This window comes from Piliocolobus tephrosceles, chromosome X (assembly GCF_002776525.5).
Source record: "Piliocolobus tephrosceles isolate RC106 chromosome X, ASM277652v3, whole genome shotgun sequence".
Taxonomy (NCBI): domain Eukaryota; kingdom Metazoa; phylum Chordata; class Mammalia; order Primates; family Cercopithecidae; genus Piliocolobus; species Piliocolobus tephrosceles.
In genome coordinates, this window is record NC_045455.1 from 42,984,741 (window position 1) to 43,008,414 (window position 23,674).

At 38.5% G+C, this 23,674-nt stretch overlaps 1 protein-coding gene across 4 annotated transcripts in view; it reads right to left on the reverse strand.

Moving 5' to 3' along the window:
* The window catches only part of PIBF1 (progesterone immunomodulatory binding factor 1), a 267,479-nt gene that overhangs the window by 90,160 nt on the left and 153,645 nt on the right, over positions 1-23,674 (reverse strand). For all 4 annotated transcript variants that reach the window (XR_002725238.2, XM_023186443.1, XM_023186434.2 and 1 more), the window contains exon 14: positions 4,455-4,557. Coding sequence is in view for 3 of the 4 variants with exons in the window: in XM_023186443.1 (XP_023042211.1) it covers positions 4,455-4,557 (103 nt within the window). In the remaining variant the exon portion in view is untranslated. The remainder of the gene's footprint in view (positions 1-4,454; positions 4,558-23,674) is intronic.

Below are 23,674 nucleotides of genomic sequence, written 5' to 3' on the forward strand. Positions count from 1 at the left end.
AGTCTATTGTTATAATGGCAATCTAATACTAATCATTCAGCTAGTTTATATAATTATTTTCAGAGTCAGCGATATAATTTTTGTGAAGCAGAAAAAAGTAAAATCCATGGAATACTTTAAATATTTTATTTTCAATCTTAAGGGAAAAGTTATATACTGAAGTTGGCATAGATCCTTTAATACAGGGTTACTGATTCTTTCTCCAAATGTCTTATGAAATATTTTCAAACATACACAAAAGTCCAGAACTGAGTACTAAACCTATATGTACATGTCATCCAACTTCAAACATTATTCACATTTTGTGATTCTTGTTTTATTTGTTGAGCCCTTCCTCCTTTTCTCATGAAATATTTTAAAGCAAATTCCAGGCACTACACCATTTCATATCATAAATATTTCAGCATTTAAGTATTTTTCTCAATATAAGAAATAGATTATTTAAAAATGGTTTCATGCAAAGTTAATTATACTTAATTGTAGGAGCATTTAACACTTAATTTCTTACATTTTCTCTGAACAATGTATAGACATGTGTTCACATTTAGAAATTCTTTCTTTTTATTTTGAGATGGAGTTTCCCTCTGTTGCCCAGGCTGGAGGACAATGGCACGAGCTCAGCTCACTGCAACCTCCACCTCCCAAGCTCAAGTGATTCTCGGGCCTCAGCTTCCCAGGTAGCTGGAATCACAGGCATGTGCCATCATGCCCAGCTAATTTTTGTATTTTTAGTAGAGACAGGGTTCCGCCATGTTGGCCAGGCTGGTCTTGAACTCTTGACCTGAAGTGATCCGCCCGCCTTGGCCTCCCAAAGGGATGGAATTAAAGGCATGAGCCAGTGCACCTGGCTTCTTTATTTTTAGAGAGAGCGGATCTTACTTTGTAGCCAAGGCTCAAACTCCTCAGCTCACGTGACCCTCCTGCTTTGGCCTCCGAAAGTGCTGGGATAATAGGCATGAGCCACTGCATCCAGCCCACATTTAGGAATTCTTATTTCAATTAACTGAAATGCTCAGGAAGGCATGTAATTTAATATTTTACTTTTAAAAAATATTTTTGAGAATTATTGTGAAATTAAAGCCAACATGAGGGATCTACAATATATTAGCAAACAGAGGTTCATTTGTTTCTTTAAGTTATTCATTTATTTATCTTTTCTGCTTCCAGACAGCAGTGTGCTGGAGTTGGCTTGCAGCGGCTTGTAGGACTTCTCTATTATTTCATACAAAGACTTGTACGTGCATATTCATATGAGCTTTATTCCAAAAACTGGAAATGACCCCAATGTACATCAACAAGCAAATGGATAAATAAACTGTGGTACATCCACAAAATGAAATTACTCAGCTCAGACCACAGGGCTTCCGTAGCCGACAAGGATGGGAGTCGAACTGCATGGGCAAGGACTTCATGTCTAAAACACCAAAAGCAACGGCAACAAAAGCCAAAATTGACAAACGGGATCTAATTAAACTAAAGAGCTTCTGCACAGCAAAAGAAACTACCATCAGAGTGAACAGGCAACCTATAGAATGGGAGAACATTTTTGCAATCTACTCATCTGACAAAGGGCTAATATCCAGAACCTATAAAGAACTCAAACAAATTTACAAGAAAAAAACAAACAACCCCATCAAAAAGTGGGCAAAGGATATGAACAGATACTTCTCAAAAGAAGACATTCATACAGCCAACAGACACACGAAAAAATGCTCATCATCACTCGCCATCAGAGAAAATCAAAACCACAATGAGATACCATCTCACACCAGTTAGAATGGCAATCATTAAAAAATCAGGAAACAACAGGTGCTGGAGAGGATGTGGAGAAATAGGAACACTTTTACACTGTTGGTGGGACTGTAAGCTAGTTCAACCATTGTGGAAGACAGTGTGGCAATTCCTCAAGGATCTAGAACTAGAAATACCATTTGATCCAGCCATCCCATTACTGGGGATATACCCAAAGGATTATAAGTCATGCTGCTATAAAGACACATGAACTCGTATGTTTTTTGCGGCACTATTCATAATAGCAAAGACTTGGAATCAACCCAAATGTCCATCAGTGACAGACTGGATTAAGAAAATGTGGCACACATACACCATGGAATACTATGCAGCTATAAAAAAGGATGAGTTCATGTCCTTTGTAGGGACATGGATATAGCTGGAAACCATCATTCTCAGCAAACTATTGCAAGAACAGAAAACCAAATACTGCATGTTCTCACTCATAGATGGGAATTGAACAATGAGATCACTTGAACACAGGAAGGGGAGCATCATACACTGGGTCCTATTGTGGGGAGGGGGTAGGAGGGAGGGATGGCATTAGGAGATATACCTAATGTAAACAATGTGTTAATGGGTGCAGCACACCATCATGGCACATGTATATATATGTAACAAACCTGCACGTTGTGCATATGTACCCTAGAACTTAAAGTATAATAAAAAAAAAAAAAGAAAGAAATTACTCAGCAATGAAAAGAATGAAGTACAAATGAATCTTGAAAATTTTTAGGGATTTTGTGAGCTGGCTATCAAACACAACTAGCATTAAAAACTAAATTATTTAAATTTATAGTAAAATACATTTTATTAAAAACAAAGGTAAAAACAATCAAACTTGTCAATTTAAAATTATTTTACTATCATCTGTGCTCTTGAGTCTGCTGTGCTCTTGAGTCTTGAGTCTATGTCTGTTGTATCTGTATGTTGCAAACATTAAGTACTGGTATGCTGCTGACAATCTTTACTCCATCTTCAGTAACCTTAGGTTGGTAGTCTGAAGTTAGTCATTGTGGGAATATTTATACAACAGATACAAGCCAATGTTACAAATGAAGCTCTCCCTCATATCCCTCGTGGAAAGCTGGTTGTTAACATTTACCAACACACCACTGTGTCTACCCCGAGCATTAACTATGTGTCAGGCACTGCAATAAAATGAAGTATTTCTGGTCTTGAAATTTGAGGATAAAGATCCTTCAACGTTATAGTATTAAAAGACACCGTAAAGATTATAAACAGATCCTTAAGAAAACAAGTAATACATGACATATATTAATGTTATTTAATGTATGACTTTAAAAAACCCTTTATTATAAGATAAATCATTTTTAAAACTTTTAAAATATTAACTTCTTGGCTGGGTGCAGTGGCACATCTCTAATCCCAGTACTTTCAGAAGCCCTAGGCAGGTGGATTGCTTGAGCCCAGAAATTCAAGACTAGCCTGGGCAACATGGTGAAACCCTGACTGCACTAAAAAAATACAAAAATTAGCCAAGCATGGTAGTGCATAGCTATAGTCCCAGCTACTCGGGAGGCTGGGGTGGGAGGAGCACTTGACCCTGGGAGGTGGAGGTTGCAATGAAATGTGATCATGCCACTGAACTTCAGTCTGGGCGATAAAGCCAGACCCTGTCTCAACAACAACAACAACAACAACAACAACAAGACAGAAAAAAGAACAACTTCTTACGTTGACACTCAGGAATATTAAATAAATAAAAAGAATATTAGCGAAGCAGTACCTTAGGTTTAAATTGTTTTATGACTCGAATTTCAAAAGTACGGAAAAATATAATTAGATCCTGACATCAGAAGATGATTAAAAATGCTATGTAGGCCGGGCGCGGTTGCTCAAGCCTGTAATCCCAGCACTTTGGGAGGCCGAGACGGGCGGATCACAAGGTCAGGAGATCGAGACCATCCTGGCTAACACGGTGAAACCCCGTTTCTACTAAGAATACAAAAAACTAGCCGGGCGAGGTGGCGGGCGCCTGTAGTCCCAGCAACTTGGGAGGCTGAGGCAGGAGAATGGCGTAAACCCGGGAGGCGGAGCTTGCAGTGAGCTGAGATCCGGCCACTGCACTCCAGCCCGGGTGACAGAGCGAGACTCCGTCTCAGGAAAAAAAAAAAAAAAAAAAAAAAAAAAAAAAATGCTATGTAAAATGCATACATATATATTTACAGAGTTTAAATGACATAAGGCTAAGAAAAAGAAGCAATATGAACCTGATTTTTTAAGTGTAAACAAAGTTAAATTTAACAGGAGGAGTGATTTTTCATTAAACACAGAGGTAAAAAACCTCTATTTTAAAATCCTATTTTAAAAATGATTTATTAGTAAAAAACTGAAAATGTCACCAAAGTTTGCCAAACTTGTTTTACCAGTTGATATTCTCAGAAATCAAAGCTTTGTCTGTCTAGTCTGCAGTCATACTTAGTCTGGGCATTTAATCTTCCTTTTGTTCTCAGTTTTGCCATACAGTGTAAGTTGTTTTACATGGCCTTAACATTCAGTTAGTTTCATAAATTGTGAAATCATTTTGTACTAGCAAACAGCTTATTGTAAAACTGTTCAGAAAAATAAACAAAAGAGTCAAAGAATTAAAATGAATACTGTGATTCTTTATATGGGTTTCTTTTGTTTAAGTTATTTACCTCTTGTGAAAGCTGTGTTACTTGGTCCTTTCGATGTTCCAGGTCTTTTAAAATCAGTGAGTTTTGTTTTTCCAACTGAAGCACTCTTCTTGCCAAGTGAACACTAGGCAAATGAAATGAGAAAATTAATGCTTAAAAGTGAAATACTGCCCAAAATATTCAAAATGTGTTTGTGTACCTGAAAATAGACATCATTTCCTAATTATACTTAAATATTAACAGAAAGAATATAGAGTCAAATAATATTTTCAGGCACCAGTAGTGGAAGACCAATACCCCACAACTCAGAATTATTAGAGTAACAACATTAAAATCTCCATGACATAACCGTGATATACTGATTACTGCAGTAACGGTTTTTAGCCCTTGCTATAAAAGTGGAGAGTTAACATTACAATACTTGCTTGAAAAGACCACAATACAACAATTTACAGCTTGTCTCCCCTTTTATAAATATTTTCCAATTACAAATCAGAAAATTAGTTGAAATATGATAAACAATAACTAGCTTATCACTTTGAGAAGTATCAGAGTTTACTTCAAACAACATAACGCATGTTATAATATAAAACAAAAATGAGGTTTTTAATTGAAAGTAGAGATGAAAAAGATATACAAAACTTAGAGAATGTCTATAGTAAAGGCGAAGCTTCTGTACTAAAAAAAAATCACTTTCTCTGATACTCTGCATTACCATAAGTTATTGCACTGACCTTTAGTATTTAAAATTACATGTGAAACATCTCAATTCTACTTTTAAGAAACAATTATAAGAATAAAATCTATTCCTTCTAACTATGGTGGGAGGAAATGGCATCTTTCTTTAAAGAACTGCTAATAATTTTGAGAAGACATGTTGCTCCAAAGACCCTCTTTGCATTTCCAGTAACTTAACATTTTCATATTTATTGTATTTTCATGTTTTATACTAGGTTAACCTATTAATTTGTGAATTGTGGAATTCATGGAATCCTAGATGGAATGTTTTATAATGACAAAAAGTAAGATAACGGTGGTTTAAATAAAATCATAGGGCAGAAATAATTCTATTGTATTTTAATATTCCCCAATATCAGATAAAGCAATGCAGACAGCACTCTAAAAAATGTTAAGACCAGGTGCGGTGGCTCATGCCTGTAATCTCAGCACTCTGGGAGGCTGAGGCAGGAGGATCACTTGAGGCCAGGAGTTCAAGACCAGTATGGGCAACATGGTGAGACTGTGTCTCTATAAAAAAATATAAAAATTAGCTGGGCATAGTGGTGCATGCCTGTGGTCCCAGCTACTTGGGAGGCTGAGATGGGGAGACCACTTGAGCCCAGGAGTTTGAGGTCACAGTGAGCTAGGATTGTGCCACTGCAATCCAGCCTGGGGTGACACAGTGAGACCCTAAAATGTCTCTAAAAATAATGATGATGATGATAATAATAATAATAATAATAATAATAATAAAATAGTGTTAGGTATCAACCTAAACATCTATTTCTAAGAACTCATACCAAATAAAAAAGATATGTTCTGGCAAAAGTTTATATAGTGATTTGAGTTGCTTGTTTAGATCTAAAATTCTATCCTTTCAACTGGCATTAGAGATGGAAAAAGCATACAGTCCTAATTTTTTGACAACCACTTTCTTTTTAAAGAAAAACTTTACTGACACACAATTTTACTGATATGCAACTTAAATATCATAAAGTTCACCCACTTAGAGTGTACAATTCAATGTTTTTTAGTATATTTAAAGTTGTGCCACTATCACTATAATTTTAGAGTATTTTCATTATCTCAAGAAGAAATTCTGTGTCCATTACCAGTCACTCTCCATCCTCCCCACATTCCAACTTCCTCCTTTGCTCCTCAAATTCAACCTTAGGGAACCATTAATCTACTTTCTCTGTTTTTACATTTTTAAGGAGTTTACAGTTTATGACAATACCATTCTTCATTTCCCAATATAAATATACCAAGTTCTCTCTAATTTGATCCTAAAATAACAAAATTTCTACAAATAAAATAAGCCTTAATGTGAATTTTGTATTTTGAATCTGTTGATTCTATTATATGTTTGCAAGCATCAGTTTATCATTAGCTCTATTTTTATTAGGTTAATTAAAAAATCTTAAGTGCTATCTTCATTCATATTTTTATTCTTTCTTACCCTTCATATATGTCAGATGTAACTTGTTTCATCTTTCTATCTCCCATAGAACTTCACACTAGGGTCACTTAAACATGGTAATTTTTCAATAAATACACGTTGAAGGTATAGAACATGTATGTGTATACTCAATATAGAACAATAAACACAATCAAATGTAATTACACAGAAATAGAGTTACAAATGAATGAAATGGAAGACAAAGAGATGCAAGAAAATAATGAGATGCAGAGGTCACATATTACCAACAATCTGAAGAAGATAATGATTTGAAGACATCAAGTTTAATAATATTAAATTGTTCATTTGGTTTGAGTGTTTTTATTTTGTTTGGGAATTACATAATGTTCTTATACAGATATGGTGGTACCACTGACCAATAAAAATATAAGTCATAAAACACTGACTCAAGAAATTCTTGCTGGGTGAGGTGGCTCACGCCTGTAATCCCAGCACTTTGGGAGGTTGAGGCGGGTGGATCACCTGAGGCCAGGAGTTTGAGACCAGCCTGGCCAACAAGGTGAAACCCCGTTTCTGCTAAATACACAAAAATTAGCTGGGCATGATGGCAGGCACCTGTAATCCCAGCGACTCAGGAGACTGAGGCAGAAGAATCACTTGAACCTGGGAGGCGGAGGTTGCAATGAGCCGAGATGGCGCCATCACACTCTAGCCTGGGGGACAACAGCGAGACTTCGTCTCAAAAAAAAGAAATTCTTGGTATGCTAGTGCTTAAGCCTTAACACCAGGACTACTTTCTTCAAACAAGAATTTCCCTGATTTTGAGTGGGGGATTCCAAGTAAGGAAAATCAACTCTAAACAGAAGGAAAGTATCTATGGTATCTTCAGATTGCTCACAAATATGCTCTACAGTGCTTTGATTACTAGTTTATAGTACAGTTTTGCTGAGAAAAATTTTCTGAGAATTGATGGTGATGGGAAAGACCATATTAGTATGATTGTTGATGTCATTTATGATGCATAATGATAATAATGTAGACGATAACATGGTACAATTGGTCTCCAGTATATATGGGGTTTACATTTTAAAAACTCACCTCTAAGTCAGTTGTAAGGACAGTAAAACACATTTCCTCATATATATATTAGAAATGGTATTAAAGTTCTCAGTTGCCCTAAAAGACCCATTTAGCCCACTAATGTAGTACAAACACACACACACAGAAAAGAATAAAAGATAATATAAAATCTTTCATTAAAAGATTATAGTCAGATTTATTAAGATTATATTAAGGATATAAGAGATTACATTAAGATTTAACGAAAAGAAATATAAAAAAGATAAATTTAAGCAAAAGAACACAGCAGAAACAAGAAATATAATTGTTTTCATCATTATAATACTTACAGTAAAACAAAAACAGTAAAAAATATTAGGCCAAGGCAAGCAGATCACTTGAGGCCAGAAGTTTGAGACCAGCCTGGCCAACATGGCAAAACCCCATCTCTACCAACAACACAAAAATTATCTGGGTGTGGTGGCACATGTCTTTAATCCCAGCTACTTGGAACACTGAGGCACAAGCATCTATTGAACCTGGAAGGCAGTGGTTGCAGTAAGCAGTGAGCCAAGATCGTGCCACTGCACTCCAGTCTAGCAACCGAGTGAGACTCTGTTTAAAATAAATAAATAAATAAAGGAAATTACTAATTTTTTTCTTGGTGATGAACATCAATGACTACAGAAAAGCAGGGTGATGAAGATGGCCAAATAGGAACAGCTCCAGTTTCCAACTCCCAGCACGAGCGACACAGAAGACCGGTGATTTCTGCATTTTCAACTGAGGTACTGGGGTCATCTCACAGGGGAGTGCCGGACAATCGGTCCTGGTCAGCTGCTGCAGCCCGACCAGCGAGAGCTGAAGCAGGGGGAGGCATTGCCTCACCTGGGAAGTGCAAGGGGGAAGAAAATCCCTTTTCCTAGCCAGGCGAACTGAGACACACAACACCTGGAAAATCGGGTAATTCCCACCCCAATACTGCGCTTTAAGCAAACGGGCACACCAGGAGAATATACCCCAGACCTGGCCAGGAGGGTCCCACGGCCACGGAGCCTCCCTCATTGCTAGCACAGCAGTCTGTGATCTAACCACAAGGTAGCAGCGAGGCTGGGGGAGGGGTGCCCGCCATTGCTGAGGCTTAAGTAGGTAAACAAAGCCGCTGGGAAGCTTGAACTGGGTGGAGCTCACAGCAGCTCAAGGAAACCTGCCTGTCTCTGTAGACTCCACCTCTGGGGACAGGGCACAGCTAAAAAACAACAGGGGAAGCAGCAGAGGCCTGTGCAGACCCGAACGACTCTGTCTGACAGCTTTGAAGAGAGCAGTGGATCTCCCAACACGGAGGTTGAGATCTGAGAAGGGACAGACTGCCTGCTCAAGTGGGTCCCTGACCCCTGAGTAGCCTAACTGGGAGACATCCCCCATTAGGGGCAGTATGACACCCCACACTTCACAGGGTGGAGTACACCCCTGAGAGGAAGCTTCCAAAGTAAGAATCAGACAGGTGGTACACTCGCTGTTCAGCAATATTCTACCTTCTGCAACCTCTGCTGCTGATACCCAGGCAAACAGGGTCTGAAGTGGACCTCAAGCAATCTCCAACAGACCTACAGCTGAGGGTTCTGACTATTAGAAGGAAAACTATCAAACAGGAAGAACACCTATACCAAAACCCCAGCAGTATGTCACCATCATCAAAGACCAGAAGCAGATAAAACCACAAAGATGGGGAAGAAGCAGGGCAGAAAAGCTGGAAATTCAAAAAATAAGAGCACATCTCCCCCTGCAAAGGAGCGCAGCTCATCGCCAGCAACAGATCAAAGCTGGTCAGAGAATGACTTTGACGAGATGAGAGAAGAAGGCTTCAGTCCATCAAACTTCTCAGAGCTAAAGGAGGAATTACGTACCCAGCACAAAGAAACTAAAAATCTTGAAAAAAGAGTGGAAGAATTGATAGCTAGACTAATTAATGCAGAGAAGGTCATAAATGAAATGACAGAGATGAAAACCATGACACGAGAAATACGTGACAAATGCACAAGCTTCAGTAACTGACTTGATCAACTGGAAGAAAGAGTATCAGCAAATGGGATCAAATGAATGAAATGAAGCGAGAAGAGAAACCAAAAGAAAAAAGAAGAAAAAGAAATGAACAAAGCCTGAAAGAAGTATGGGATTATGTAAAAAGACCAAATCTATGTCTGATTGGGGTGCCTGAAAGTGAGGGGGAAAATGGAACCAAGTTGGAAAACACTCTTCAGGATATCATCCAGGAGAACCTCCCCAACCTACTAGGGCAGGCCAACATTCAAATTCAGGAAATACAGAGAACGCCACAAAGATACTCCTCGAGAAGAGCAACTCCAAGACACATAATTGCCAGATTCACCAAAGTTGAAATGAAGGAAAAAATCTTAAGGGCAGCCAGAGAGAAAGGTCGGGTTACCCACAAAGGGAAGCCCATCAGACTAACAGCAGATCTCTCGGCAGAAACTCTACAAGCCAGAAGAGAGTGGGGGCCAATATTCAACATTCTTAAAGAAAAGAATTTTCAATCCAGAATTTCATATCCAGCCAAACTAAGTTTCATCAGTGAAGGAGAAATAAGATCCTTTACAGATAAGCAAATGCTTAGAGATTTTGTCAGCACCAGGCCTGCCTTACAAGAGACCCTGAAGGAAGCCCTAAACATGGAAAGGAACAACCGGTACCAGCCATTGCAGAAACATGCCAAAATGTAAAGACCACAGAGGCTAGGAAGAAACTGCATCAACTAACGAGCAAAATAACCAGTTAATATCATAATGACAGGATCAAGTTCACACATAACAATATTAACCTTAAATGTTAATGGACTAAATGCTCCAATTAAAAGACACAGACTGGCAAACTGGATAAATCAGTCTGCTGTATTCAGGAGACCCATCTCACATGCAGAGACATACATAGGCTCAAAATAAAGGGATGGAGGAAGATCCACCAAGCAAATGGAGAACAAAAAAAAGCAGGGGTTGCAATCCTAGTCTCTGATAAAATAGACTTTAAACCATCAAAGATCAAAAGAGACAAAGAAGGCCATTACATAATGGTAAAGGGATCAATTCAACAGGAAGAGCTAACTATCCTAAATATATATGCACCCAATACAGGAGCACCCAGATTCATAAAGCAAGTCCTTAGAGACTTACAAAGAGACTTAGACTCCCATACAATAATAATGGGAGACTTCAACACTCCACTGTCAACATTAGACAGATCAACGAGACAGAAAGTTAACAAGGATATCCAGGAATTGAACTCATCTCTGCACCAAGCGGACCTAATAGACATCTATAGAACTCTCCACCCCAAATCAACAGAATATACATTCTTCTCAGCACCACATCGCACTTATTCCAAAATTGACCACATAATTGGAAGTAAAGCACTCCTTAGCAAATGTAAAAGAACAGAAATTATAACAAACTGTCTCTCAGACCACAGTGCAATCAAACTAGAACTCAGGACTAAGAAACTCAATCAAAACCGCTCAACTACATGGAAACTGAACAACCTGCTCCTGAATGACTACTGGGTACATAACGAAATGAAAGCAGAAATAAAGATGTTCTTTGAAACCAATGAGAACAAAGATACAACATACCAGAATCTCTGGGACACATTTAAAGCAGTGTGTAGAGGGAAATTTATAGCACTAAATGCCCACAAGAGAAAGCTGGAAAGATCTAAAATTGACACTTTAACATCACAATTAAAAGAACTGGAGAAGCAAGAGCAAACACATTCAAAAGCTAGCAGAAGGCAAGAAATAACTAAGATCAGAGCAGAACTGAAGGAGATAGAGACACAAAAAACCCTCCAAAAAAATCAATGAATCTAGAAGTTGGTTTTTTGAAAAGATCAACAAAATTGACAGACCGCTAGCAAGACTAATAAAGAAGAAAAGAGAGAAGAATCAAATAGACGCAATTAAAAATGATAAAGGGTATATCACCACCGACCCCACAGAAATACAAACTACCATCAGAGAATACTATAAACACCTCTATGCAAATCAACTAGAAAATCTAGAAGAAATGGATAATTTCCTGGACACTTACACTCTTCCAAGACTAAACCAGGAAGAAGTTGAATCCCTGAATAGACCAATAGCAGGCTCTGAAATTGAGGCAATAATTAATAGCCTACCAACCAAAAAAAGTCCAGGACCAGATGGATTCACAGCTGAATTCTACCAGAGGTACAAAGAGGAGCTGGTACCATTCCTTCTGAAACTATTCCAATCAATTGAAAAAGAAGGAATCCTCCCTAACTCATTTTATGAGGCTAACATCATCCTGATACCAAAGCCTGGCAGAGACACAACAAAAAAAAGAAAATTTTAGACCAATATCCCTGATGAACATTGATGCAAAAATCCTCAATAAAATACTGGCAAACCGGATTCAGCAGCACATCAAAAAGCTTATCCACCATGATCAAGTGGGCTTCATCCCTGGGGTGCAAGGCTGGTTCAACATTCGCAAATGAATAAATGTAATCCAGCATATAAACAGAACCAAAGACAAGAACCACATGATTATCTCAATGGATGCAGAAAAGGCTTTTGACAAAATTCAACAGCCCTTCATCCTAAAAACGCTCAATAAATTCGGTATTGATGGAACGTACCTCAAAATAATAAGAGCTATTTATGACAAACCCACAGCCAATATCATACTGAATGGGCAAAAACTGGAAAAATTCCCTTTGAAAACTGGCACAAGACAGGGATGCCCTCTCTCACCACTCCTATTCAACATAGTGTTGGAAGTTCTGGCTAGGGCAATCAGGCAAGCGAAAGAAATAAAGCGTATCCAGTTAGGTAAAGAAGAAGTCAAATTGTCCCTGTTTGCAGATGACATGATTGTATATTTAGAAAACCCCATTGTCTCAGCCCAAAATCTCCTTAAGCTGATAAGCAACTTCAGGAAAGTCTCAGGATACAAAATTAATGTGCAAAAATCACAAGCATTCTTATACACCAGTAACAAACAGAGAGCCAAATCATGAATGAACTTCCATTCACAATTGTTTCAGAGAGAATAAAATACCTAGGAATCCAACTTACAAGGGATGTAAAGGACCTCTTCAAGGAGAACTACAAACCACTCCTCAGTGAAATAAAGGAGGACACTAACAAATGGAAGAACATACCATGCTCATGGATAGAAAGAATCAATATCATGAAAATGGCCAGACTGCCCAAAGTTATTTATAGATTCAATGCCATCCCCATCAAGCTACCAATGAGTTTCTTCACAGAATTGGAAAAAACGGCTTTAAAGTTCATATGGAACCAAAAAAGAGCCCGCATTGCCAAGACAATCCTAAGTCAAAAGAACAAAGCTGGAGGCATCACGCTACCTGACTTCAAACTATACTACAAGGCTACAGTAACCAAAACAGCATGGTACTGGTACCAAAACAGAGATATAGACCAATGGAACAGAACAGAGTCCTCAGAAATAATACCACACATCTACAGCCATGTGATCTATGACAAACCTGAGAGAAACAAGAAATGGGGAAAGGACTCCCTATTTAATAAATGGTGCTGGGAAAATTGGCTAGCCATAAGTAGAAAGCTGAAACTGGATCCTTTCCTTACTCGTTATATGAAGATTAATTCAAGATGGATTAGAGACTTAAATGTTAGACCTAATACCGTGAAAACCCTAGAAGAAAACCTAGGTAGTACCATTCAGGACATAGGCATGGGCAAGGACTTCATGTCTAAAACACCAAAAGCAACGGCAACAAAAGCCAAAATTGACAAATGGGATCTCATTAAACTAAAGAGCTTCTGCACAGCAAAAGAAACTACCATCAGAGTGAACAGGCAACCTACAGAATGGGAGAAAATTTTTGCAATCTACTCATCTGACAAAGGGCTAATATCCAGAATCTACAAAGAACTCAAACAAATATACAAGAAAAAAACAAACAACCCCATCCAAAAGTGGGGAAAGGATATGAACAGACATTTCTCAAAAGAAGACATTCATACAGCCAACAGACACATGAAAAAATGCTGATCATCACTGGCCATCAGAGAAATGCAAATCAAAACCACAATGAGATACCATCTCACACCAGTTAGAATGGCAATCATTAAAAAGTCAGGAAACAACAGGTGCTGGAGAGGATGTGGAGAAATAGGAACACTTTTACACTGTTGGTGGGATTGTAACTAGTTCAACCATTATGGAAAACAGTATGGCGATTCCTCAAGGATCTAGATCTAGATGAATCATATGACTCAGCCATCCCACTACTGGGTATATACCCAAAGGATTATAAATCATGCTGCTATAAAGACACATGCACACGTATGTTTACTGCAGCACTATTCACGATAGCAAAGTCTTGGAATCAACCCAAATGTCCATCTGTGACAGACTGGATTAAGAAAATGTGGCACATATGCACCATGGAATATTATGCAGCCATAAAAAAGGATGAGTTTGCGTCCTTTGTAGGGACATGGATGCAGCTGGAAACCATCATTCTTAGCAAACTATCACAAGAACAGAAAACCAAACACCGCATGTTCTCACTCATAGGCGGGAACTGAACAATGACATCACTTGGACTCGGGAAGGGGAACATCACACATCGGGGCCTATCATGGGGGGGTAGGGGGAAGGGATTGCATTGGGAGTTATACCTGATATAAATGACGAATTGATGGGTGCTGACGAGTTGATGGGTGCAGCACACCAACATGGCACAAGTATACATATGTAACAAACCTGCACGTTATGCACATGTACCCTAGAACTTAAAGTATAATAAAAAAAAAAAAAAAAAAGCAGGGTGATAATCAGAAGAAACACACTCATTAATTCATTTGAAAAATACTCATGAGGCCGGGTGCGGTGGCTCAAGCCTGTAATCCCAGCACTTTGGGAGGCCGAGACGGCCGAATCCCCAGGTCAGGAGATCGAGACCATCCTGGCTAACACGGTGAAACCCCGTCTCTACTAAAAAAATACAAAAAATTAGCCGGGTGAGGTTGCGGGTGCCTGTAGTCCCAGCTACTCGGGAGGCTGAGGCGAGAGAATGGCGTAAACCCGGGAGACAGAGCTTGCAGTGAGCTGAGATCCGGCCACTGCACTCCAGCCTGGGCGACAGAGCAAGACTCCGTCTCAAAAAAGAAAAAAAAAGAAAAGAGAAATACTCATGAACACTTCCTTTTAAGAAACATGTATTAAAAACCTATAATCTGCAGAGGCACTGAGAATACCTAATATCTACTGGGAACATCTAGGCAAATTTAAAAATTACTGTAGTATGTTAAATGCTAAGAAATGGCATACCACTAAGGAATAAAAACTAATACTAACTAATCTGGTGAAGAAGCAGAGAAACAGCATTTTAGGTAGAGGGAAATGCATATGTAGAGGATGAAGTGCTAGGGAAAATTCTAAGTAGTATAGTATAGATCAATAATATCTGGTGCATGGTGAGGGTTGAAGCTGGAGAGATATAGGCAGAGATATGTTATGAAAAGCCTCGTATGTTTGCATTTTATCCTGAAGTTGGTTAGGCATAACATGATTTGGTCCACACTTGAGACAGAGTACTCTATCAGCAGTGTGCAGGATGGTCTGCAGAAGGAATAAGACTACAGTCATTTAGGAGGTTATGATCATAATCTAGATCAGTGGTCTTTAAAAGTAGTTATGTGCAAAATTATTTGTTGAACTGTGGGAATTTTTACTTACATTTATTTTAATGTTAAATTATCTTAAGTTTTCATTTTCTGTGTAGGTTTTATATCATTAGGTACCTGCTATTCATATGATAGCACATGCATACATAATCTATAAATAAATATGAATACATATAGACATATTGCTGAGTGTGTACTCAAGTTTTTTCCTAATAAAGATTTGTATCAAAAAGTTTGGAGACCACTGGTCTAGGTCAGCTTTGTCCAATGGAAATATAATGCAAGCCTCACATGTAATTTAAAATTTTCTAGTAGCCACATTAATAAACAGTGCAAAGCCCTTACCTCATATGATACAAAAAAATTAACTAAAATGGATCAAAGACCTAAATACAGACGATAAAACTATAAACTTTTAGAAGAAAACATATGAGTACATCTTTGCAAACTTAGATTTAGCAAAGGTTTCTCAGGGCAGCAAAAGCATAACTAATAAAAAAAAAACTGGATAAACTGGACTGCATCAAAATTTAAAAATTCTGGGCCTCAAAATGCACCATTAAGAAAGTAAAAATATTTTAACAATTTCAGTTTTGTCATGAAAAAGGAAAAAAGGGATGAGTGCGGTGGTTCACGCCTATAATCCCAGCACTTTGGGAGGCCGAGATGGGCAGATCACTTGAGGTCAGGAGTTTGAGACCAGCCTGGCCAACATGGTGAAACCCCGTCTCTACTAAAAATACAAAAATTAGCTGGGCGTGGTGGCAGGCGCCTGTAATCCCAGCTACTCGGGAGGCTGGGGCAGGAGAATCACTTGAACCTGGGAGGCGGAGCTTGCAGTGAGCTGAGATGGCGCCACTGCACTCCAGCCTGGGCAATAGAGTGAGACTCTGTCGCAAAAAAACAAAACAAAACAAAACAAAAAAACAAAAGAGAGAAAGAAAAAAGGAAAAAAGACAGTGAAAAGACAATCTGCAGAATGGAAGAAAAAATTTCTTATCACATATCAGTTAAGAAACTTGAATCCAGAAAATATAAAAAACTGTAACAGTTCAACAATAAATACTTGGTACAAAGGAGGTATTTAGAAATTATCTATTGAAGGAATGAACGTTCACTCATACCTCCTGTTTCTTCATAATCCAACCAATATGGAGCACTGTCAATCTTTGGAAGTTTTACTAACTTTATAAACATAAAATCCTGCTTTAAATTAAATTTATTTATTTATGAGGTGAAGCATTGTCTCATATGTTTGTCAGACATCTGTATTTTTTACATAGCGAACTGATGTCTATATCCTTATATCCTTTTCCCATCTGCTTTCAAATCTGACCTTCATGGTTAGTTTTACTCTATCTCTAAATTTTTTTTTTTTTTTGAGACGGAGTCTCGCTCTGTTGCCCAGGCTGGAGTGCAGTGGCCGGATCTCAGCTCACTGCAAGCTCCGCCTCCCGGGTTTACGCCATTCTCCCGCCTCAGCCTCCGGAGTAGCTGGGACTACAGGCGCCCGCCACCTCGCCCGGCTAGTTTTTTGTATTTTTTAGTAGAAACGGGGTTTCACCGTGTTGGCCGGGATGGTCTCGATCTCCTGACCTCGTGATCCGCCCGTCTCGGCCTCCCAAAGTGCTGGGATTACATATCTCTAAATTATTTAAAAATATCAAGGCCCTCTATAATCTCACTGGAACCAACCTTATTTGCCATTGATGTCTACTCTACTTAATGTCTCAGAAACATGTTTTCTGTATTCCTTTCACTGCCTTTTGTTGGTCCTCCAGTCTGAAGATTTTCTTTAAAGGCTCCCTTTGAGTTCCACTTCCTCCATTTCTGACTGTGCCAGCCTTTACTGATCTCTATTCCTCTGACTGACACAGCCTAGCCCAACATATGATATGGTACTAAAGTTTATATATTCTTTCATGTATGTTAATCATTTCTCCCTAAACAGATGCAACTCATAAAATGACAGGAGTCTTATCCCCTGTGGTACCTAACTATAGAGCTGATCAGAGTGGGTACTTAATAAATCTTCTTTTTTTTTTGGCAGGGTCTCACTCTATTGCCCAGGCTAGAGTGCAGTGGTGCAAACATGGCTACTGCAGCCTTGACCTCCTGGGCTCAAGTGACCCAGCTCAGCCTCCCACATAGCTGGAATCACAGGTGCATTAGGATGATTGGCTCATTTTTAAAATTTCTGTAGAGGCTGTGTCTCACGTTGTTACCCAGGCTAGTCTCCAACTCCTGGGTTCGGGTGATTCTCCCACCTCAGCCGCCTACAGTGCTGGGATTATAGGCGTGAGACATGTGTACAGCCATAAATACCTCCTGACTGATTTTGTTGTAAGTGCATTTTGTTCAAATGAACACATTGTTAGAAACCACATTCCGAGGTTGCAGCACCTCAACATTAAGGTACACCTATAGCTAATAATGGGCAATTAAAGAAAAACAATAAAATGCAACTAATGCTCAGTATTAAGCATTGAACTAGCAATTAAAAAGTGCATAAAGTTAATAAGAAGGCAAATGTCTTAGATACCAATTCACCACTTCTATATTCAACCTTCTAAAACTTTAAGTGGGCATATTGCTTTGGTGAGTGATTTGGTGCTATAGGTGGATCCTCTTTAGAAGTCTGGGATCTTACAAGTGGGAAGAAAGAAGAGTGTTTAAATGAAATTCAAAACAAGACATGAAGAACTGCTTAACTACAGCTGAGTTTATGCTTCCTTAACACAATGAACATACAATGAAAACAAGTCCTAAGATCTTCATCTTTTTAAATCTTTTGAGTCAGAGTTTTGCTCTTGTCACCCAGGCTGGAGTGCAATGGCATGACCTGGGCTCACTGCAACCTCTGCCTCCTGGGTTCAAGTGATTCTCCTGCCTCAGCCTCCGGAGTAGCTGGGATTACAGGTGCCCATCACCATGCAGCTAATTTTTGTCTTTTTAGTAGAGATGGGGTTTCGCCTTGTTGGCCAGGCTGGTCTTGAACTCCTGACCTCAGGTGATTCACCTGCCTCAGTATCCCTAAGTGCTGGGATTATAGGTGTGAACCACCGTGCCTGGCCCCGCTAAGATCTTTAAGAAGAATAACTATGAATAAGTCAGGAAAAATGACTCTTGCTAAAGGCTATTTTTTTTTTGGTATAGAATGTACTGAATTTCTCAAGAAAGCAATGCTATCTACTGGGACACTTAAGTAGGTACAATACTTCTTTGTAATTATTAATACATTAATTGCCATGTGATTTTCACTTATACCAAGATTAACTTTGATATCATCTAGAAACTAACATCATCAGTATATTGGTTGTACACCTAAATATTAAACAAAAATTTCACCTGTTTCTTGGTCAAATTAGTATTCCCTAAGGGTTACATTTTAGCTCTCTTAGCACTTCTTGATGCCAAATATACGTTATTGGTCTTGGTTCTGTCCATGGTAGTCTGTATTTCTGATTACTACATACAATTTCCTAACATTTTTAGCTTAGCCAATGTGGACATGGCAGAGTTTTGTTTATATCTGAGATATCAAAGCACAATGGAGGGCTGATGCTCTGTTCTGGGTTCTTCATACTGGTATGGTGTCTTACTATTACCAAAACTCCAAATGAACAAGAATATGTGAGGCATGATTATTAGTTATTTGGTCCTTCTCAGTTTCAGTAGATCAGAGTTCTATCTCTACTAGCACGGCATGGAAGATGGTTGTAAAGAAGGGGACATGTGCCAGAAGGATCCCACTTTCAAAAAGCTTAAGGTTGGTCCTTATACTACCTGCTCAGCTGGAAATGACTGAGGACTAAATAGTGATCTCATGCTGATTATCTGTAGTTATATGAGACTTTTTCTAGTTTCTTCTATAGGCTTACACTTCCAAATTTGTCAGGAATAGAATAGTAGCAACTTTTTAAAGAACTATTCCTAAAGCCATCCCAAATGAAATGAGTACAACTTTTCCCAAGGACAAAAATGAGAACTCATATATATGAGAATAAAGGAAAGGAAAACATGTTTATCATACACAAAATTTTGTTACTTTCCTCTGCTTTATTTGTTTTTTTATGAAGCTCAGTAAACTGTGAAAGTTTTAGCTTAAAGCTTTTTATAAAACTAGAGAAACTACAGTATGCAGTAAATCTTACAATTTGAAAGGTTTAAGAACACTAGAACAGTTTCCACATTCAGATTAGCCAAAACACAGAGGCATATACAAAGACCACGTTAGTGCCTGGGTGTTACCATTTAGTGTGGCAGGTTAAAGGGCATAACCAAAACATGTAACCAGAAAATCTTGTTCGCTATTTTCAAAACCATCCCAACAGAAAGGAAAACATTACTTCAGATTTTCAAGTTTAGTCAAGGAGAGCCCATTTTATTTTAATCTACTTTAATTGTATAAGTCCTTGTAACTTTCTATAATTGTGTCCCAGAAAGAGTTTTAAAAAAATAGGCTGGGTGTGGTGACTCAAGCCTGTAATTCCAGGACTTCTGGAGGCTGAGGTGGGATGATTGCTTGAGGCCAGGAGTTCAAGAACAGCCTGGGCAACACAGCAATACCCTATCTCTACAAAAAATAAAAAATAAAGAAATTAGCTAGGTATGGGGTGCCCAGCTACTCAAGAGGGTAGGAAAAAGAATCGCTTCAGCCCAGGAGTTTGAGATAAGAGTGAGCTATGATGACACAACTGCATTCCAACCTGGGTAACAGAGTGTGATTCTTAAAAACGGACTAATATTAAAGAAAGTTTCATGTTTGAGGGGTATCCCTACTAATTATATCAAGAGGTTTCTGTACAATTTTAAAACAATATTGTCTTACATGAAAACTCAGATTGTGCCCAGTAAAAGATTTCAGAACCCTGGCTTTTCCTCTAAGATTAACTATGTAATTTACTTTAAGATCACATCGGTCAGGCACTTCAAATCCATTTTCTCATTTTTAATTTTGTGGTACTGCCTGGGTTGCAATCGGCAACTAATGATAATTTTCAGTAACTATACAATTTATTAATCAAAATATAGCACTCAAAAACAGAAGTCCTAAAAAGTAATGTTTTGGATAACCATTAAAAATGACCTTTCTGAAGAATACACAATGACATAAGAAAATGTTTAGAATGGAATTCTATGATAATAAATTAAACCATTAAATTACAAGCAATAATATCCTAAATAAGTAAGAAAGTATATAAATCTGTGTACATTTCTGAGTGGTTATTTTGGATAGTAGGATTACCAGTAATTTTCCAATTTTATAAAATAAACATGGCTGGGCGTGGTGGCTCATGCCTATAATCCTTGTACTTTAGGAGGCTGAGGTGGGCCGATTGCCTGAGTTTAGGAGTTTGAGATCACTTGAGACCAGCCTGGGCAACACGGTGAAACCCTGCCTCTACTAAAATACAAACAATTAGCCAGGCGTGGTGGTGTGTGCCTGTAGTCCCAGCTACTTGGGAGGCTGAGGCAGAAGAATTGCTTGAACCTGGGAGGCGGAGGTTGTAGTGAACCAAGATCATGCCACTGCACTCCAGCCTGGGTGACAGAGTGAGTGAGACTCCAACTTCAAAAAAATAAAAATAAAATAAAATAAACATTACTGTTATAACAAATCAGAAACCTCCTTTCAATAAAATGTTACCCTAAAATATCTAATTCTGGTTGTTCAATATATAAGATTTTAAATCAAATTTAATATGAATGGAATCTATTGTGTAGTAGTTGGAAAATAAGTTCTTTTGAAACTTTAATATATTTTGGTATAGGCTGATGTACAATGAAAACTTTATTTTGCATATATTTCATTTACTATTCTGACTGAGTTGTTTTATCATTCACCTTAAGTTTCCACTGATTTTTTTCTTTTCTTTTTTTGAGAGATGGGAGTCTCTCTATGTTGCCCAGACTGGAATGCAGTGGCTAGTCACAGGTGCAATTACAGTGTACTACAGCTTCAAACTGCTAGTCTCGAGTGATCCTTCTGCCCCAGGCTTCCCAGAAGCTGGGATTGCAGGTGCATGCCAGCACGTCTGGCTCCAATCCTTTAATTTCAAATGTGAAAGATTAAATATAATTCTCTCAAAGGTTATAATGCTTTCATCTTAAATAAACATAAAAAGAGCACAAAGCCACTGCCTTTTTCACAAATATCCATTATGATCTCAAATGTGGACTTTGCAAACTTCAGAAATGTGTCAGACCCTAACCTGGGATCTTTAGTGCCACTGATCGATTTTGTGCATACAGTAAGCACTCAATAAAAGTTGTTGAATGCATGAAGGAATGCATAAATGTTCTCTTTGGATATCTAGCCTTACTTTCCCGTCATTCAGCTTAGATGACCTGAGAAGCACTTCCTCAAAATAACCCTCTGGCTCACCATGAGAAGAATGCCTGGCACCAGCTGGCAGGAGATATTAATAGCATACCCATTAGGCACATGTTCAAGGCACATAGATAGCTCAGTGATAGAATCTCTAGGATATTTGGACAGTTAACGTTATTTTGAGTATGAATCAGTTGTGGTTCCTTAAATCCTCACTTTAAATATTAAAAACCAACCTCTATTTTAAAAAATTCTTCAAAAAATAGTAAGGTGCAACAGCAATAATCGCTTGCAATTTTGAAAAAACTCAGTATTTTGGGCTAAGAAAAGCGAACTTCTAACAGTAGAATTCTTTCTTTTCTTTTTTTCTTTTTTCTTTTTGGAGACAAGGTCTCACTCTGCTATCTAAGCTGAAGTGTAGGGGGACAATCACGGTTCACTGCGGCCTTGACCTCCTGGGCTCAGGTAATCCTCTCACCTCAGCCTCCTGAGTAGGGTAGCTGGGACTATAGGCACGTGTCCCCAGGCCTGGCTAAATTTTGCATTTTTTGTAGAGATGGGGTTTCGCCATGTTGCCCAGGCTGTTCTCAAACTCCTGGACTCAAGCAATCTGCCTGTATTGGCCTCCCAAAGTGTTGGGAATACAGGTGTGAGTCACTGCACCCAGCCCCATTTATTCTTGTAACGAAGATTCTTTTGAAGGATTCAGAAGCCAAAATAGAGAAGAGAATGTGACCTTTCCCTTTAAATTTCAAGTTTTAGTATTTTAACTGTCATTTACCACTGATAAGTTTCTAACCCACAAAACTATGTTCTATTCTTCCTTAGGCAACATTGGACTAAGAAACAGATACGCTGAAAATTACAAAATAACCTAGGCTACCTGTTGTGACTTTTGGAGGAAATGGGGATGGGATTGATTTTTTAAAAAATAATACATAATTCTGAAATATCTGAATCCTCACCAGACAGAATTAAACATTCCAGCTACAAATTGATACTTTCTATTCATCTAGCCTTGATCAAAATTTGGCATATATTTAGTTTAACTGGTAAGAGCCATAAGTTCTAAGCACGGCTTAGAACTTGCTTTCCTTTCTTGCTTTCTATAAAGTGGTCTATATCCTACATCACTTTATTTTTTTTTCATTCAACACTATATTAATGAGGATACATCATTTTAGATAGCCATACAGACATTCTATTTTCTGAGTCATTTTCTTAGTGTATATATTAGTCATTTTCTTAGTGTCTCTAAATGTCTAAATCAGTTCATATAAAAAAAGCAACTTTGCATTCTCAAATGCTTTGATGAAGAAACAATTTTCCTAGGTATCCTGCACTGAGCTAGATAGAGAAAGTGAAAAATAAACAAGAGTAAGATGTAGCTGGCAGGGCGTGGTAGCTCATGCCTGTAATCCCAGCACTTTGGGAGGTCAAGGCGGGTGGATCACTTGAGGTCAGGAGATTGAGACCAGCCTGGCTAATATGGTGAAACCCTGTCTTTACTAAAAATACAAAAATTAGCCAGGCATGGCGACACATGCCTATAATCCCAGCTACTTGGGAGTCTAAGACAGGAGAATTCCTTGAACCCGGGAGGTGAAAGTTGCAGCAAGCTGAGATCGTGCCACTACACTCTAGCCTGGGAGACACAGTGAGACTCTGTCTCAAAAACAACAACAACAACAACAACAACAACAACAACAACAAAGATGTAGTTGCTAGACCAGGTGTGGTGAATCACTCCTGTGTTTCCAGCACTTTGGAAGGCTGAGGCAGGTGGATCACTTGAGGCCAAGGCCAGTTCAAGACCAGCCTGGTCAACACGATGAAACCCCGTTTCTACTAAAAATACAAAAATTAGCAGAGTGTGGTGGTGCATGCCTGTAGTCCTAGCTACTTGGGAGACTGAGGCAGGAGAATTGCTTGAACCCGGGAGGTGGAGGTTGCAGTGAGCTGAGACTGTGTTACTGCAATCCAGGCCTGGG